We start from the raw sequence: 17,024 nt of genomic DNA, 5'->3' as shown, positions 1-17,024 counted from the left end.
TATTATAAAATGTATAACTTTTATCAATAAACAGAAACAGAATTAAGACCTACAGTCCACACCAACATTAACATTGCCAAGATTAGCATTCAAGAATCCGGGCATATTTAAGTGAACTCAGATCCTGAAAAGTAATCTCTTGCTTAACCACGCTGCCTAGTTCTGAGACTGAATACTCACTTTAAAAGCTTTAAGCATTTGCATGTTGAAGATCATCAAATACACCCCCGCACATGTATGCAGTCTTACCTACAGTCAGGCAGAACTGCAGCACATGGACTGCCCCTTCCTGTTTCAGGAAGTTCATAAACCGAAATAAAAGGTCTTGCTGATCTCTGATCTCCTTTAGCTCCAGTTTCAGTACCTGAGTAGGTTAAAAAAAAGTAGTCGGCCACTTTTCCAACTTTTAATGAGTACATAAATAATGCAAAGAGTTGTACAAGAAAAACAGCAGGTGAAGTAAAACACTTATTGAAAAAAGGAAAGGAAATAAATGTTGCCTTTGCTTACAGATGTTTTTTTGTTTCTTGGCTCTGCAAATTTCTGAAGGAATGGAACCAATGAAGAAGTAGGTTCAGTTGCTTTCTCAGGCTGCAGAAAAAAAAAAAAAAGAAGAGACAGCTGGGTAAGAAAGCTTCCTTAATGTGTGAACAAATTACTACTGTTTTAACTTTGTCAGTACTCACTGGACTATCATCAATGAAGATCAGAAGCAAGTGGTTGACAGTGTCCTGCAGGAAAACACAATACAAAATTAATGTTAAAGAAACTAAACAAATTTGATTTAAATCATTTTACAACTATGTTACGCCCAAGTTTAAACTTGTGAGCATATTAATACTTTAAAAAAGCCAAAGACTGGCAAGACATGTTTGAGAACTGACCTTCAACAGTCTCTTCAAGTATTTAGAAGTCAGGGAATTTCTTAAGAGACCTCCACAGAAACATTCTTTACCCAGTGGAGGAAAGCTTTACAAATTATCTTTCCTGTTACTGCAGATCTAATGAATTACTAATACTTCCAGAGCTACAGCACCTTTTGCATGCAGCCAGGTGAAATATTGCCAAGTATTTCAATTTTGCTTATTAAAATACATGCATAAATAAAGACAAGGATGGTAGTGTTCCATCTTTAGAAATAAATGGCCTCTTATTTGGAGAACTAAGGACAAAAGAAGTTATTTCAATATAGCTGGTTTACTTACACTACTATAAAGATACATACAGCTAGAGGTCAAACAATTGAGCCCTTGTTTCAGTGTAGCTACAGCAATTTGAAGCTGCATATACTAGCACACCATTCTCCCATTTGACAGGAACTATAGTCCTTAATTAAAAATATATGCTTAAAAGATCATGTCAGTACTGGATTTTAGTCAGCTAAGCACTCAAAGCCGTTAAAATGAACAAACAAAAACACTGGCCACAAGATTTCTTTTTCCTAGTCAAAGTGCACAACAAATAACTCATTGTGCATCATGTGCTTTATCACAACATACTTAGTAGGAAAACGGTAATATTGAGTGAATTAAAACTATTCCTGTGCTCCAAAGCCTTACAGGATCCGCTAAGAAATCCATTGAGGGAAGGAAAACAGAACCAGGAAGAATCTCTCTTATCAGAAGAGCCAGGGATCTGAAAAAAAAAAAGAAAAAAAAAAAGAAATCAGAACCAATACTAGATTACATAATTTTCTAAGTTTCAAATGCTATCATACTATTATATATTATTACTGGGAAATATTTTAGTATTTAATAATACCTTAAGCATGCTAGAATACTTTTAAGATCAATACAAGAACTCTACAAAGTGATAAGAAGGAGGGATGGGGAGGATGACTTTGAAGTTCATTCTTCCACCCCCCAAAACTACTGTACCAAACAGTACGCAGATACTTTAAATAACACAATTCTAAACTTCTATACCTGCACTCTGTTGATTTTGGGGGCAAAATATAAGGAAAAAGAAGTTCAGTAAGTTTTCTTAAGTAGTGAAGTTCATCTCTTCGGCTTCTCAAAGCAACATGCAGTTCTGGTCCATATTCCTCTAAAGCAGCTTGCTGTAAAAATTCTGCATTTTTTACTACAAGTAAAAAACAATATTATGAGTTATTTCACAATAAGAAAGACCTGAAACAAGAGGCTTTTCATTTCAGCTACAAAGTTAATACTTCTAGTACCTACACAACTGCCAAAGGGATACAATTCTGAAAATTTCACAAATGAACCTTGGCTTACACTTTGAAGCCTGGCTCTGTAAAAATAAAACCTCACATTGAAATAAAAATTCCTTCCCCAAACAATTGCAGTTTGCATGGTTTCCAGGGTGCTTTCTCATTTATAATTACTAGAAGAATCAAGCTGTTGAGTTCTTCAAACACTGCATTTGTCTTTGCAACCTCCAAAAGAAAAATGCAAAAGAAACCCTCCCCCTTTCCCCCTTTTTTTTAAGGAGAAGACAGTGAAGATGAAAATATTTATCAAATCTAATAATAAACATACAAAAAGAAACATTTATACTTGCCCTTTGAAACTCATAACATAGTGAAGTCTTCACGTTACCTTTCTGCCTGGCCTTGGCTATCACTTCGATGTGTTTCATTGCTGCTTTGAGCATTTTCTTTGTTACAACAGTTGGAATATCCACCTACAGAATAGTTTTAAAATAGAAACAGAACTGTTTCAGGTTTTTTTTCCCCAAATTTATTACAGACAACAGCTACAGTAAATTTGCTTATATATCCCCATTCTAACCATAAACTGAACTCTTAACAATCCATGAATTCTCTAGATGAACTGACAATATGCTCACACTTCTGGGCAAAGCATACAACATCATGTAGAACTAAAAGTCGTAAACAATACTGGTAACACACTTCTTGTCAACTCATTCCCATTATGATTCTCCACTGCAATCATTATAGTAATGCAGCTTGACTTTAGAGTCACATATATATGAAGCCTGGTTCTACATGAAGATTTGACCACCATCAAAAGCAAGTTAACAATGCTCTGCTTCTAGTACTTGTGGTCTTTAATCCTCAGCAGTCCTATCCGCAAGGACTAAAAGCAAAGCGAAACCCTCTTCCCTCTTTATATGCAGAAAAAAATGTCACAGTTCAGGTGATGGCAGAACCAGAAGAAAATTTGAGTTACTGAGTCAAAACAATGGTTAGTGTCACCAACAATATCATGTGATCATAGCCAAACAAAAAGCACATATGATTTAATCAAGGATTGTATTAGAGTCCTGCATTTATACTTTGATGGCTACGAAAATGAAGAGAGAATTATAGAACAGTTTAGGCACATAGGAACATCAGGATATCTTAGGCCAACCTGCTGCTCAAGCCCAGGCTCAGATTAGGGGGCTTAGGGCTGTACCCGCCCTGGTGCTGAAAACCTTCTAAGATGAAGCCAGTCACCTCCCAACAGGTCAAACGCTCCGGCCCTAACCATCTTGGTAGCCCCTTGATTGAACTTGCTCCACTCTGTCAGTATCTCCTTTGCAATGGGGAGCACAAAACTGTATGCAGTACTCTAGATGCCATCTAAAGAGCATCCAGTAAAGGCAGCCAATCACTTTTCTTGATCAACTGTCTCTGTTCATTAATACAGCTGTTGGTGTTCTTTGCCACCAGTACATGCTGCTGGCTTACATTCAGCTTACTGTCTACCATGAGACCAGGTCCTTGCAGCAGAGCTCTTCTCCACAGCCAGTCAGTCCCCAGCCTGTACAGTTTCAAGGGATTCTTCTTTATCAGCTGCAGCAGTTTCCACAAAAACTTACACAGAAACTGATTTACACTTTGCATGCCCTTTATTTTAAGCAAGAGCAAAAGATGTCTCAGAGAAGCACAAACCGTTGCAAATGTTCAGAAGTATCAAATTTTGAACAAGTTTATTTGCTAATGGAATTTGTCCCTCCTCAATAATAAGCCAAATAACAGCCTCAAGTAATTAAGCAGAAGCATAGAAGTGCTTCTTGCTAGATGAGACAGTGTAATTGCAAAGGCCACCAGAAGTGAGAGGGAAGTTTTCTGTTCCTTCGTGCAAGGAGAGCAGCAGGTATTCCTGCACACTCCACTGCAGTAACCGAGGTGCACGGCTATGACTTCACCTGGCCAGCCCAAACAAGCTAGTATAATTGACTAGAACTGCCTAAAAGTAACTAACCAAATGGTCAACTTCTGTTTAGAAGCAAGAAAGTAGGAGCTTCTTCCCATGAATTGAAAAACCCTGTCCTTTGCAACTCACATTTCAAGAGTAATTTCAATAAATCAAGATCTTCCTGTGACATACAGGTATAGGGGAGTGTTTATTCCTGCAGAGGTAAGTCAAACAGCAGAAAACAAATTGTTATTGATGCTACAGTAGGCACTATTAACTTCTGACAAAAATTTCAGCCGGATTCATGGCTATCTATACCATACTATACAAAGGGAAAACACTTCACTTTCCCTTCATAACTCATAACCAACCCAGAAATAGCTACAACAAGGAAAATTCTGGATTTATTTGCTTTGGTTTTGTTTTGGGGGGGCAGTAGCATGTTGGGCTGGCAGAAAAAGAGAGAGGTATTCCAGCTGACTGGCTTGAAGTGCTTGTTACTCTGCTCAACAACAACGCTCCAGAAAAATTCACCTGGGAAGCCTTAAGCACAAAACAAAATAATTATTTTCACCAAATTAATTTGTAATTTTGACTTAATTCAAAAGCAGAAGATTCTTTGGCAAAAACATATAAAGATACAACCTAAAGGAAGAAAACAGTCTTGTTTTTCTTACACGCAGTAGTTCCCAAATTTTTAAAAAAATTATCTCAATTTTTTTTTTTCCTTTCTGTTGCTTTCAAGCATATAATAATAAGTCCAAATCAAAATACAGCTGTTTGGCAAAGGTATTAGACTTTTATTTTGCAATCAGTGATTAATTTATCTTCAAAAGAATTTATAAAGGACACTATAATAGCTGAAAGGCTACAAAACATTCTGTCATAATCCTTTTTGGATAATTACAGAAGCTTTAAACTAGGATTCTTGAAATGACAAAAAGTTGGTATTTTATTTGCAACTTGCATATCAACTCTGATTTCTATGCACAACATTTTCAGTTGTATATACATCACAACTATTAATTGAGGCTGTCTGAACCTGTATGTGGGTGTGTACACACAGAAACACTTGCTCAACGGAAAAAAAGAATTAGCTGAAAACCAGAGCATATGATGAGACACCATGCTCCCCTGCATGACAGAGCATGCCAAGTTTCAATTTTGTTCCAAACCACCAAGTTACTACAAGTATCTTTTTGCTTGAGATATCTGTACCACTTCACACAGAGACAAAAAAAAAAAAAACAACAGTCTATTATTCTGTAGGACGGATAGAAATAAATCTAAACATTCGAAAGGAAAAATGCATTTCTGTGATGACCTTTATTCTGTAGTTCCCCTGACAGTGCTTATTAGTTGTACACATCTCAAGGTTTTGTTGCACATATTATCTACCCAGATACAAAGGACTGAAGATATTTACATTTACTTCATTACTGTCAAAGGCAGGTAGGGTAAATTAACACACTATTTAAAGACGCTATAGCTGATCTGAGGCAACACGATTAATAACTTATTACATGATAAACAGAGGAAGCAGCATCATTTTCTGAATCAACAATGGATCTACAAACAATGCGACAAACACCTGCATGTATTACCACTCCAAATTACATTTTAAGACCTCGCTCTAGATTTTCACTTTGAAAGACTTACTCCACTTCCACATCTCCATATACCATCTGCACTACATGGACATTTCGTAATCTTCCCCATGCTCGCTTCAAAAAGCAACGTGCTTGAGTTAGAGTAAACAAGCAAGTCAGCTGGATTTGATATATAACAAGGACAGAATCAGGCTGTTAGTCATGACCAGAGTACATGTACAACTTGTAGCTCTGGAAATATTGCTGTTACTAAGGAGGGGAAAAAAGACACACATTTATGGTAGTTGCTCCAACAGAGAAGCCAGCAATGAATAAATCTAGACACTGAGTTAGCAACTCTCCCTGCTCAGAGCAGCCACAAAGTTAGAAGCAGTTCCTGTACAACAGACTAGAAGCACTTTATCAGAAAAGTATGTGTTAACATATTGATCACAGCAAATAAAAAGCTTTTAATCTTAGTCTTCTGAATGTTTCTTAAGAAGTACATTACTATAAGAATTAAGACAGATATGGTTCTTATATTAAACTATTCAGTTGATAAAAATTTGTTCTTTGTAGATTATGTAAGGCATTTAAAGAAGTCAACCAAGCAGACGCTATGAGACAGGTACACTGCTAATCATTTTCTAATAGTTCCTTTCACAATAATTCTCAGAATTGTTTCCACTTAGATGAGGTCACTAAAAGACAGCTAAAAGATCATCCCAAGGTTTTAATGGTGCCTTGCACTGGTGTTTAAAATATATACCCACCTGCAAGGATGATAATTCATAGAATAGTTTGGGTTACGAGGCAGCTTTGGAAGACCACCTAATCCAGCCTCCTGCCATGGGCAGGGATATCTTCAGCTAGACCAGATTGCTCAAGTCACATCCAATCTGATGTTGAGCACTTCCAAAGATGGACTTTCAAAGATGTTTTATAACCAGGAATGGGATAAACTCCAGAAGGAAGGAACAGATAACACAAAGAAGAAGTTTAGATGGAAACTGCCTATAGTCTCCCTAAGACTGACTTTGGAAACATCATTTTTAAAAAAATTAAAGAAACTGATACTTATCTGTACTGTTTTTTTCTGATGGAAACCCAACATTAATACCTTTCAGTCGCCTTACCTTGTGAATTCTCCGAACCAATACAGACGCGAAGAAACGCAGTGTGCCCCTCAGTTCATCCACTGAGGATTCATCATCAGTAATATTTCTGCAGCGTTGTAAAACATGGCATGTAAGAGAACATAATAAAATACATTTATATTAATCCAACAACCCTTTGGATACTGTAAGCTGGAATAAAGAAATTCAGCGGTTACACTTCAGTGGGTATTAAACTGAAATGAAAGCTACCAATTGTGGGCAGAGAGCAAGCAGTCTTCTATTCAAGTAAACTACACAGCATTTCCACTATGTTTGTATACAACAATAGCTTAAAAATGTGTCAGTAAATTTGAATTATATACCAACTCCTGCTTTAAAATACTGTCTGCATGACTTTGGCTGAGTAAAATCTACCTTAGGTTCCACATATGCAAATGCTTCCTGGTTCAGTGGCATTAAGTGAAGCTGAATTAGTGTCAGCAAAGACTTTCAAATAACAGTACTGCAAGCACATACCCCAGTTAAGCTACTCAAAATTAGATTTTCTATACTGCATACTACATGACATTCTGTACGTCAAGATTTCAAATATTTTTCTTCTGGTTTAGTACAAATTTGGCTTTAAGCTCTTTTGTTTAAGCTTTATTATAAAATTGTTAGTTTCCCAGGATGCTGTTGAAGAAGTAGGCACATCCCTTGTAATTCAGCTCAGTCTCTTCCAATAGAAAACTTTCACTGTACTTTTTCAGCAAGTTCTAATACATAGATGCCATTTAATACAATAATATCCTTTCTCTTAAATATAAAATTAAGCCTGTTTTTGGTCTAAACAGAGATTGCCGTTTCCTATAATAGAAAGTACAGCACAGGAAACCAACAAATGACAAAACCTTTTTTTTTTTTTTAAATTATCCATTACAAACAAAACAAGAACTTCAACCTATAGCTACTTGGAGTAGAACTGAAATTTTTTAACTTGGTTCCTACTTAGAAGCAAAGAAAAATTTAAACAGATTCCCAAATCAGCATGTCAAAACATCTCCATTTTATCCGGCTTGCAAGTTTTCATCTGCTACAATAAAATATGTTCAGTGAAATATCATGGTAAAAATAATTAATGTTGATTCAGGAAGAGAAATGTCCAACTCCATGTCTTTTGGGGGAAACTGAATGAAAATGTGAAATACACTAAGTCTTGGACACAGACTAAGGTCTGTGGAAAAAGAACATAACAGCAAGCCACAAAATGCAACAGAAAGAATAAAATCTACCAGCATTCCAGTATAATGGACATTAGAGTATGACTAGAGATACCAGTTAAACTGCACTATAATAGCTGAGTAATGACACAACAAAGAAAACAATATCTTGCTTCAGCTAACGATCATATAATTTTTTTGGTAATGAGTTTGTATATGTAGTAAATGCACATATTATCTGCATTTAAAAACATCTCTACAAGCAGCAACAATAGATTTGAAAAACAAATGTTATGCCTATAACATCATTTTACTTTATTCAGCATCCACTTTTTTAAAGGAAAATATATTAGCCTGGGTTATAGAGCGTTCAAATACGTGTTGAAGATGAATTGTTAAGTACAGATACTGGTGACCTGATGGTCAAAATATGCAACTAATTGCATAAAAGAGCACGTCAAAGAAAGTAGCTTGGCCTAAGGAATACAATCATCCTCCAGCAGCTAATCACATGCAGATAATACTGCAGGGGAAGGTTTGGTTTGTTTTAAGATCGGCAGCTAACATTTTGGAAGCAATATGGTTAGCAAATGCACTGTCAAAGAAGCCAAAGGATTAGCAAACAAATTGTGTGACTGTACCACTAGTATTTGACAGACATCAAGATACATGAAGTAATTTGGACCAAGAAGTTATTTCACTGACACTTGGATAACCAGTATCTTGGCTAACTCCACTTGGCTATGACTTTATGTCACGTACTTTCTCAATGCACCATAGGTTTGCAGAGACATTATTTTCATCACCAGCAGACTGAAGACTGGTGAGAAAAACACCAAGGATCTGCAAAGTCTCAAATCTCGAGTGACACACCGCAAGGTCCAAATAACTCACTTGGAAACACTTTTTTAAATCAGCTGCATTTTCCCAGAATTTGAGGAAAAACTTTAAAACAACTGTCAGCGTAACATGTAGATTTGCTAAAGAAAAAGGCTTGGTCTGTTAATTGTAAACAGTTACCAAGTCCAGTGTCTCAAAAGAGTTACACCCAACTGCTATTGCATGCAAAGTGTTAGGGGATCTACTGATAAATGAAAACCATATACACGTCACTTTTTTCCTCTGTGTGTCAATTATTCTTACGAAATTTGGCCAACTCTCATCAAAAGGTTGGTGAAAAGAAGTTCAAGATAAAACTGTAAAACTATTGTTTGTAACAACAAAAACCCTTATTTTTTCTTGCATTACATGCATTTAAAAGAGAAGCCGCTCCATAAAGACTGGGTTGAGTCACGATCAAATGTTTCCATAGTAATGTATTACAAAAATGTGGTAATTACTGGATTCTAATCTAGTCCGAGAGAACTGGAGTTGCAGAAGCATCAACAACCAAAAAGAAATAAATCAATAAATAGAGTGACTCATTCAAACTTTGAACTCTCCTACTTAAAATTAGATTGGTATAAGTAAGATATTATATGGTTTTATTGTACAGCACACAGCACACCCAACAGACTCAGACCAGCGTATTGTAGCTCTGCAAACTTGAATTATTACATCTATCCTCTATTCTTCTCATAGAGTTGAAAAAATTCTGAACAAATATTTAATACAACCATCATAAATACTTTTAAAAACACCAAACAAAAACTGGACATTGGTATAACTACTTATTTCAGTAGAGTTCACTGGCATTTAAGTGCTAATCTTCATTCCCCTAAACAGATCCATGTTTAGGGATGTCTGTCTCTAGACAAACTTGCTAATAAAATATGACAAATTCTTACACAGTTTACTAATGACACAAACATAAAGCACAGCTTTTCCCTCCTTGTAACACATTATTTCCTGAGCAACGAAACTATGATTTTATCTTGCAACATACATTTCTGCTGTTAGCACCTCCTGGGCTCCTGAGTAAAGCAAGTCCTGTTACCTCTCTCATGACCAGAGTGCAAGCTGCTGCAAGACAGCATCAGCTGGCAGGGCACAAAAAAAAAAAATTTTAAAAAAGGCAAAAAAGAGAGAGGTAGCTTCTGCGTAAATTCCATCCACTTTTCCTGGAATAACTATCAGGAATTACACTCAGACTTTTCTGCAATGGAAAGCAGCAAACTGTTTTACCAGTCTAGTCTGACAAGTCTGAATTGCCTGTTGGTGGTTGCCCATGCTGTTAAATAAGGACAGTCTGGACGCAAGGGCTTCTGATTTGGCCCTGTGAAGAATTATGCAGAGTCAGTGAGATCTGTTATCTCAGAAAATACATTTCACAAATGCGAGAGTTCTTTCTCCAGGGTGAGCCAAGTTATGCAAACTGTGTAGGTACACCTAAGCAGGAAAAGTCAGAACTAACATGCTCTATTAGACATCAGTAGGTAACCTCAATAGGCTGCACACAGACACACTGTTCAGACCTCCCTGCACAACTGTTGCTGTAAATACAGGAGAACACAGGAACGTCTAGAGGGAGTCAGACCAGGTCTGCATTAGTCCCATTAAGCTGAAGCCAGTAAGACTTTCAGGATCAGGTCGTTTCCTGCAGAATTACTCAGCTATCACTGCACTGAAGCTCACTGAACGTCCAGTACTTCAGGTTGATGGAAAGCTTATTAGGTTGGATCCACATGGTGTGAATTTATGGGGCTAGTTCAAAATCCAGAGGTGCAGCCATTTAAACTAAAGACAGTGCACGAACATCTTCCTCACCAGAGGGCAAGATGTAGTAGAAGCTAGGATGACTTGCTCCCTATCAAGTGTATTTTGCACTACACTTCTAACTATGCATATTATCATTCCCACTATACAATGTATTCCAGAATTCCACTTGGTCTTGGGTGTCAGAGATGCAAGCAGTATGTGGAAGCCAAGCTTCCCTGTCAGTCCAAAAGAAAGACACTGAAGATACTTTCCACTAGCCCAAAATCTAACTTTAAGTTATGAAATAAAGAAGATGGTTCCCTCGCATTTGTTACTTTATCAAACAGCTCAATGCAACATGCTCTAGTTTTCTGTATCTGAGAGTTAAAAACCTTGAGTTTTCCAAGTTGATAATTTACAATACATGGTGCAAAAGCTCCCTCTGCTGTCTGCATAAGCAGTTCAGTTTTAGATTTCAATATATTCGTCACACAAAGACAGACGTGAGACATGCAGGTACCAGCCGCTATTAAAAACAAATTGGGCAAAGAGATCTGCCCTGAAAATTTTAGAACCCATAGAGGTAGAAGAAAACTAGCATAGAACAAAAGAAAAAAAAAAAAAAGGTATAAATTTCTTTTAGCACAAAAGAAATTTCCATCCAATGAAAAAGTCAAATTCGGAGTTATGGCAAAATGTTTTAACACATCAATGCCAGCATGATCAATTAAAAATATTTTAATATCTTCTTACAATGTATGCTGACGGCCTAATAAATACATGAAGGAAAAAGGTAAAAGAATAATTAGCTGTAGCCTTTCCTTCATATATTAAACTTATTTATACAGTACTACTCTATTCAGCTCAGCATAACCACTCAGTCTTAAAACTCAGCAAGTCTATAGATGTTCTGCAAGAAAGAGGCCACAATATGTATTAAAAATATCTTTTCTATATTAATTAAAAATGGATTTTTTTTTTAATGTTTAAAAAAAATGTATTTTAATCAGTATGAAAGAATAATAAGCTTCTAATCGGGATATAAATTTCTAGGGGGGTTGAGCTTTTTAAACAGGTTTTAATCAGGTACTTTCAAGTAAGAGTTATTAAAAAAACTAACATATAAAAATGAATAATCTAAAAGTGTTTTTAGGATGAAATACAAATTACAGAACCACCTCTATCACACCAAAATTAACAAAAGATCTGTTTTACTCTACTAAGAGGCAACAAAACAGTGAAACTGTAGCACTTAAAGGTATGCTTTACATTTTGCTAAGGAAACAGAAGTGTTTCTTTCCAGGTGATTATGTCTTAACCAGTTTGACAAATATTTATGACAGTCAAAAAAAGCAACTTGTAGGTAAAGCTCATACCTGTACCATGGATAAATAAAGTTTTCCAGCACTAGCTCAAGCACCTGCGCAGAACAAAGACAACCACATTACAAAATAAACAGTTTCTCATAAATCCTTGTTAAAAAACATCTTCCAAAAATCAGACTAGAAGTTCCTATCTCATAAAACTTTAACATACAAATATATACATTTCAATCCTATTGTGAGATCATTAATTTTGCATAATAATCAGTACTTTGGGCAAACAGCAACAAAGTGATGGTTTCTTCAGATTTCAACCTGAAAAAAAAAATTAGTTGCCACTAATACTGTCCACAACATGAAGCACAGTGTCATAGCCACTCTGTTGTGCAAATGCCATGAAAAATGGTCTTTTTGAGCTTGATCCCATGTTTGTAGTAACTGACTTCCAGCTGCACATTTTGCAGACTTGCCAGTGTTTCTCTTGTCTCACTGCCACAGCCATGCTGTGAGGGCTTTAAAGTAATACTTCCACAGGACAATGCCACGCAGATAATCCCACTAGCCAAAGACCCAAAGGCAGCATGCACAGAGACAGACAACTAACTCAAAATGCAGCTGAAGTCCACATACCACTAGTCCCAGTATCAGGGGTCAAAACACATTCTCTAGAACTCAAGTTATCTAAATGGCCTGAATAAAAAATGCCTTGATCCCAGACACACAGCAAGCTGTCCCTGTTTGTACTTTTACTGCACACACGATGTGGCAGGGGCAGTTACACACAATGCTTTGTTGTGCTCATGTTCTGTACTGAAGCTTAAAGAGAAGCTAAGTTGTGAAATCATCTGCACTGCAAAATACAAGCAACTGACTGCCAGTAACTGGGGTCCAAGGTATACTGCCCACACAGTTTTACCATGAACCCTATGAGCCTTCCGGACTGTGTCCGTGTGATTCTGTAAATAAGGAACCTGTTGCATCACCCACTGCACCTTCATAAAGCACTAGAAAAGCAAGGCACCCATACCCTTCTAGCAACACCAGCACTATTAATTAAGCTCAATTGCTCACACTGCACACACATGCCAACAGAGTAGACAGGATGTCTCAAAGAATGACAGCTAATGATAAACAATTTCTTTGTCTGTGAAGTCTTATTCTCCAATTTTAAATATAAAAGATGACTCATTTCATTTAAGGGTACCTGTTTTTCAAGCATTTTGCAAAATGACTGGTTCTACTATGTGTGAGCAGTTTGGAATTGGAAAGGGATTACAAGTGTAAAACCAAATACAGCAGGTAGAAATATAAGCAGCAGCTAAAGAAAAAAAAGTGAAACTATTTTCTAGCATGCACTGCAACACTGGCAAGCTAGTCAGTCCTTGCTACTGAGACACTGAGTACACAGAACTAAATTATCCTTTATGCAATCTGCAGTACCTGAAATTATACACGACATAACTGACCAACAAATGTCACACCCCAGTTCAAAAAGGAAGAAAATACTGCAGAAATTAACATAAAGCACTATGGATTAGAAACTCAAAATTAAATTATAGTTAGGTCACCACCTTATTTTTGCACAGGATACACCCAAAACTATCAAATACTGTTAGACATGCTGTTGCGGCAATCTAGAGTTCAATTATCATAATAAGCATAAAAGAAAAGGGAAGGAAAGTCCAAGCACTGTTTCTTCTTATTGTTCTAAACCACATATAGCAGCTAGATAACCAAAACAAGGCTGCTGAAGATTAAGAATTTACAAAGTGAGACAAACTGTCATCACAATCCAAGAGAGAAAAATCCATGCTTGTGAGGAAAAACTTGGCTATCTTGATTTGACTGTATTAAATTATTCTGTAAGCACTTGTAAACACAAGCTTAAAGACTACACAACTGATTCAAATTAGAAACACTTGGAAATGAAAATACTGCAAAAGTTTTTCAACCTGCAAAGCAAAAGCAAGAAAAACTAATCCAGAATAAAAATATCCCAGAATTATTCCAAGTATTTGCTTTTCAGAAGCAAGATGCACTCTGCACTCCTTTGGAATCTCATTCATCTTAATTCAGTTCTCACTGTATCAGCTTCTCTGTAATGTATGACTAACCCACAAAAGAAAACAGGAGCAGTGTCTCCTTTCAAGCTGAAGCAGGCTATCTAATTCCAGGCACACACTGCATGCTGCAACCTCAGAGCAGACGGTCAAGAATATGGTGTGGGCAGAACCTCTGCTACCCTTTTAACCAGTATAGAGGAGCTGGAACGGGGAACAATGCAGGGAGATTCCTCATTCCAAATAGTATCCTGCATAGGTGAAAATGGTGGCTCAAAGACTAAATGTTTGAGTCCCTCTAATTGTTTTGTGCCAGGAAGGCACAGAACTCAGGTCCAGCACTTTCCCCTAGTTAAGCACCCAAATCAAAAAAAGGAATCAAAAGGCACATGTAGGCTGCTAAACGAAGCAGGGCCATGACCATGCCACTAGAGTAAAAAGGAACAGTAAAGAAAAGCCCCACACCACTGTGGTAAAAGCAGAACTACAGCAACAGCAATTAAATACATAATGCCAATGTGCAGCAACGCATTTTAAAGACCACCCTTAGGAGTAGATACCAATTATATTCTATCTCTTATGAGTAACACACTGCAAAGAACTTTTTTTAGTGATAAATTCCCATTTATGCTAAAAAGAAAACTTTCAGTTCTCCAGCATTTACCACATCGTTCTGTAAACTGTCACAGCTAATTGCTACCCAAAAATTCTACAATTATTACATGCATAGAAGCACTTATTTTACATTTTATTATCAAAACAAAACGCTTACAAGAATATACCTATTGAAATTACATTCAGCAATATTGTTATTTTAATTCACTTGAGCCTAAACTTATTTTTAAAAAATAGATTAATTCTAAACCAATAAATGCTTGCTTCTAAAACTGTAGAAGACGTTAAACTAAAGGAAGTCAGCAAGTTGTTATCTGTGTTTTTTTAAAAACATTTCTCAACGGTCTGTCCTTCCCTTCAGGTTTTCATACTTCTTGTACTTTCCCTATGGGTCGTGCCCGAGACACCATCACACACAGCTGCGCTAAAGAGTTTGCTTATGCCACAAACGCACACAGCTTTGACTTCATACACCATCTTGTTATTTGCCAGAGCTGACACACAGGAATCTTGTCACTTCTGTCATGCCAGTTGTTCATCCTGCTACTACAGAACTCCAAAGCTTGTGTATTTCCCTAGCTTTACAAAAGGACAAAGGTTTATCTATTTAGCTGCCAATATATTTCAATCGATGGGAAAAAAAAATAAAACTCAAAGAAAAATTTATTTTCAGCTAGCTCTTTTCAAAAGGAAAAGAATTAAACAAAAGTCCTGATTTATAGTCTTATTAAAAAACAGGTATTTATGCTACTCTTCTTTGAGTAAATACACTAATTTCTTGTTTAGATAGATTTTGTTACAGCTTTGTCTGATGATTTTAAGGAGCTACCAACCAGCACATTATTATTTTTGTTACAGAAATTTTGTAGCTGAAGCAAACTGTCTCAACCTCTGCTTCAAACTAAGCAGGCTGAAATCCTTAATTTTTCCAGAATCAGACATGTTCAACTGTAACTGTTCGGTCCTGTACACTTCCAAATTGACATAGATGCTTATTCTATGTTCTAAGCATGCTAACTACAGGAACAGTCACATCTGTGCTAACAGCCAGGCCACCTCACCTCTCTGCTCCCAGTGTATATATTTGTTTGATTTGACTTCTATAGGAACAAGTTAACATACATAGGAAGTACACCTGAACTAACTACTGAACCAGAAGTAAGAGTCTAAAAGATACCTAATGAAAACTCACTTAATTTCAAGGTACTACAGAAATTAAGCTGCAATTACCTCTGAGAGTGATGCATCAACCTTGGAAGGCACTTTCAGATCCAGCCATGGCTGATAGTTTTCCAGAAGCAGGGTAGGCCTGTAGGAGAGCATGGAAAAGTTGATGTAGCAATGTTTAATTCAAGGTTTCCTACTACCGTGTGCAAAATTTAAAAAATACTAAGCTTACCAGTGCCATGTGTTTAATTTACCTGTGCCTCTTGCATTTGACCTTGCCGCACACAGCGCAGCTGTGACCATGGGGAAATAGCTCCGGCAGTTCCAACTGCTAAGAGAAGATATTTGGACAAGTTTACTCTTCAAAACAACACCTCTCTTAACGCACCAATATATTCATAAATTTCCTTTTAGGGTATACAATTACATAGAACTGAACAGTATGAAGACAGAGCTGTTCTCCCAGCAAGCTTAACAAGTCGGAGTATAGGAAACAACTGAACTAAATAGAAAAACCACTCCCACTAAAAGATAGTGGAGGAGGTAGATACCCTTTCGCATCTCCAGTCAACTCCCTGTTCAGCAGCTGGTCTAGTAAAAGACCAGCTGGTTTCACTACAAAACTTGACTTACTCATAACTTTAAACTTGTAACATTTTTAATCCCTCAAAATTCTATATCAAAACATTTTAAGTTAAAAACAGCAATTTCCTTTCGGAATTTTGTTTTTCTTTGGCTACAATCAGCAAAGAAGACTTAGCACTGCATTGACAAAGGAAGAGCAACTTCAGAAAATAAAAAGCCTCAATAAAAGCGAATACAACTACATAACTTCTCAACTACTTGCTACTCAAAGAGTAGAAGTGAAAAATAAGTGAAGAAGAAAATAACATCCATGAACGCTCAGAACTGGCAGTAAATACATAGATTTGATGGGACATGCAGAAACATATGAAGACTGCAAAGTCTTAATTGTTGTGTGTTTACTTCAAAATATCTACCCACTGGTGAATATGAGCCATAGGGACGGGTGTTTCTGAAAGCAGCCAGAATTACACCAGAATTGCTACCCAATATGAACTCCTACCAAATTTAAAGAAAGCGCACAAACATTAACGCAGATATTTACCTTGGGCTTATATTTTATTGTAAAAAAAAAATTAGGCAAGAGGGAATCCGGCCCCAACGAGCAGTAGAAGGTGAAGACA

The 17,024-nt window shown here is 36.7% G+C and overlaps 1 protein-coding gene across 1 annotated transcript in view; it reads right to left on the bottom strand.

Moving 5' to 3' along the window:
• The window catches only part of SNX14 (sorting nexin 14), a gene marked incomplete at its 5' end in the record, with an annotated part of 44,932 nt that extends 27,912 nt beyond the window's left edge, over nt 1–17,020 (bottom strand). The window contains 11 exons of the mRNA XM_008941380.1: nt 250–364; nt 511–591; nt 687–731; nt 1,560–1,635; nt 1,926–2,082; nt 2,562–2,646; nt 6,835–6,922; nt 12,029–12,072; nt 15,880–15,958; nt 16,071–16,147; nt 16,946–17,020. Of these exons, the coding sequence (XP_008939628.1) occupies nt 250–364; nt 511–591; nt 687–731; nt 1,560–1,635; nt 1,926–2,082; nt 2,562–2,646; nt 6,835–6,922; nt 12,029–12,072; nt 15,880–15,958; nt 16,071–16,147; nt 16,946–17,020 (922 nt within the window). The remainder of the gene's footprint in view (nt 1–249; nt 365–510; nt 592–686; nt 732–1,559; nt 1,636–1,925; nt 2,083–2,561; nt 2,647–6,834; nt 6,923–12,028; nt 12,073–15,879; nt 15,959–16,070; nt 16,148–16,945) is intronic.
• Nucleotides 17,021–17,024: the final 4 nt, after the last annotated feature.

This window comes from Merops nubicus, unplaced genomic scaffold, assembly GCF_000691845.1.
Source record: "Merops nubicus isolate BGI_N331 unplaced genomic scaffold, ASM69184v1 scaffold21895, whole genome shotgun sequence".
Classification (NCBI taxonomy): Eukaryota; Metazoa; Chordata; class Aves; order Coraciiformes; family Meropidae; genus Merops; species Merops nubicus.
The sequence above is the reverse complement of the archived record's forward strand: the minus strand, read 5'-3'. Positions and strand labels throughout refer to the sequence as shown.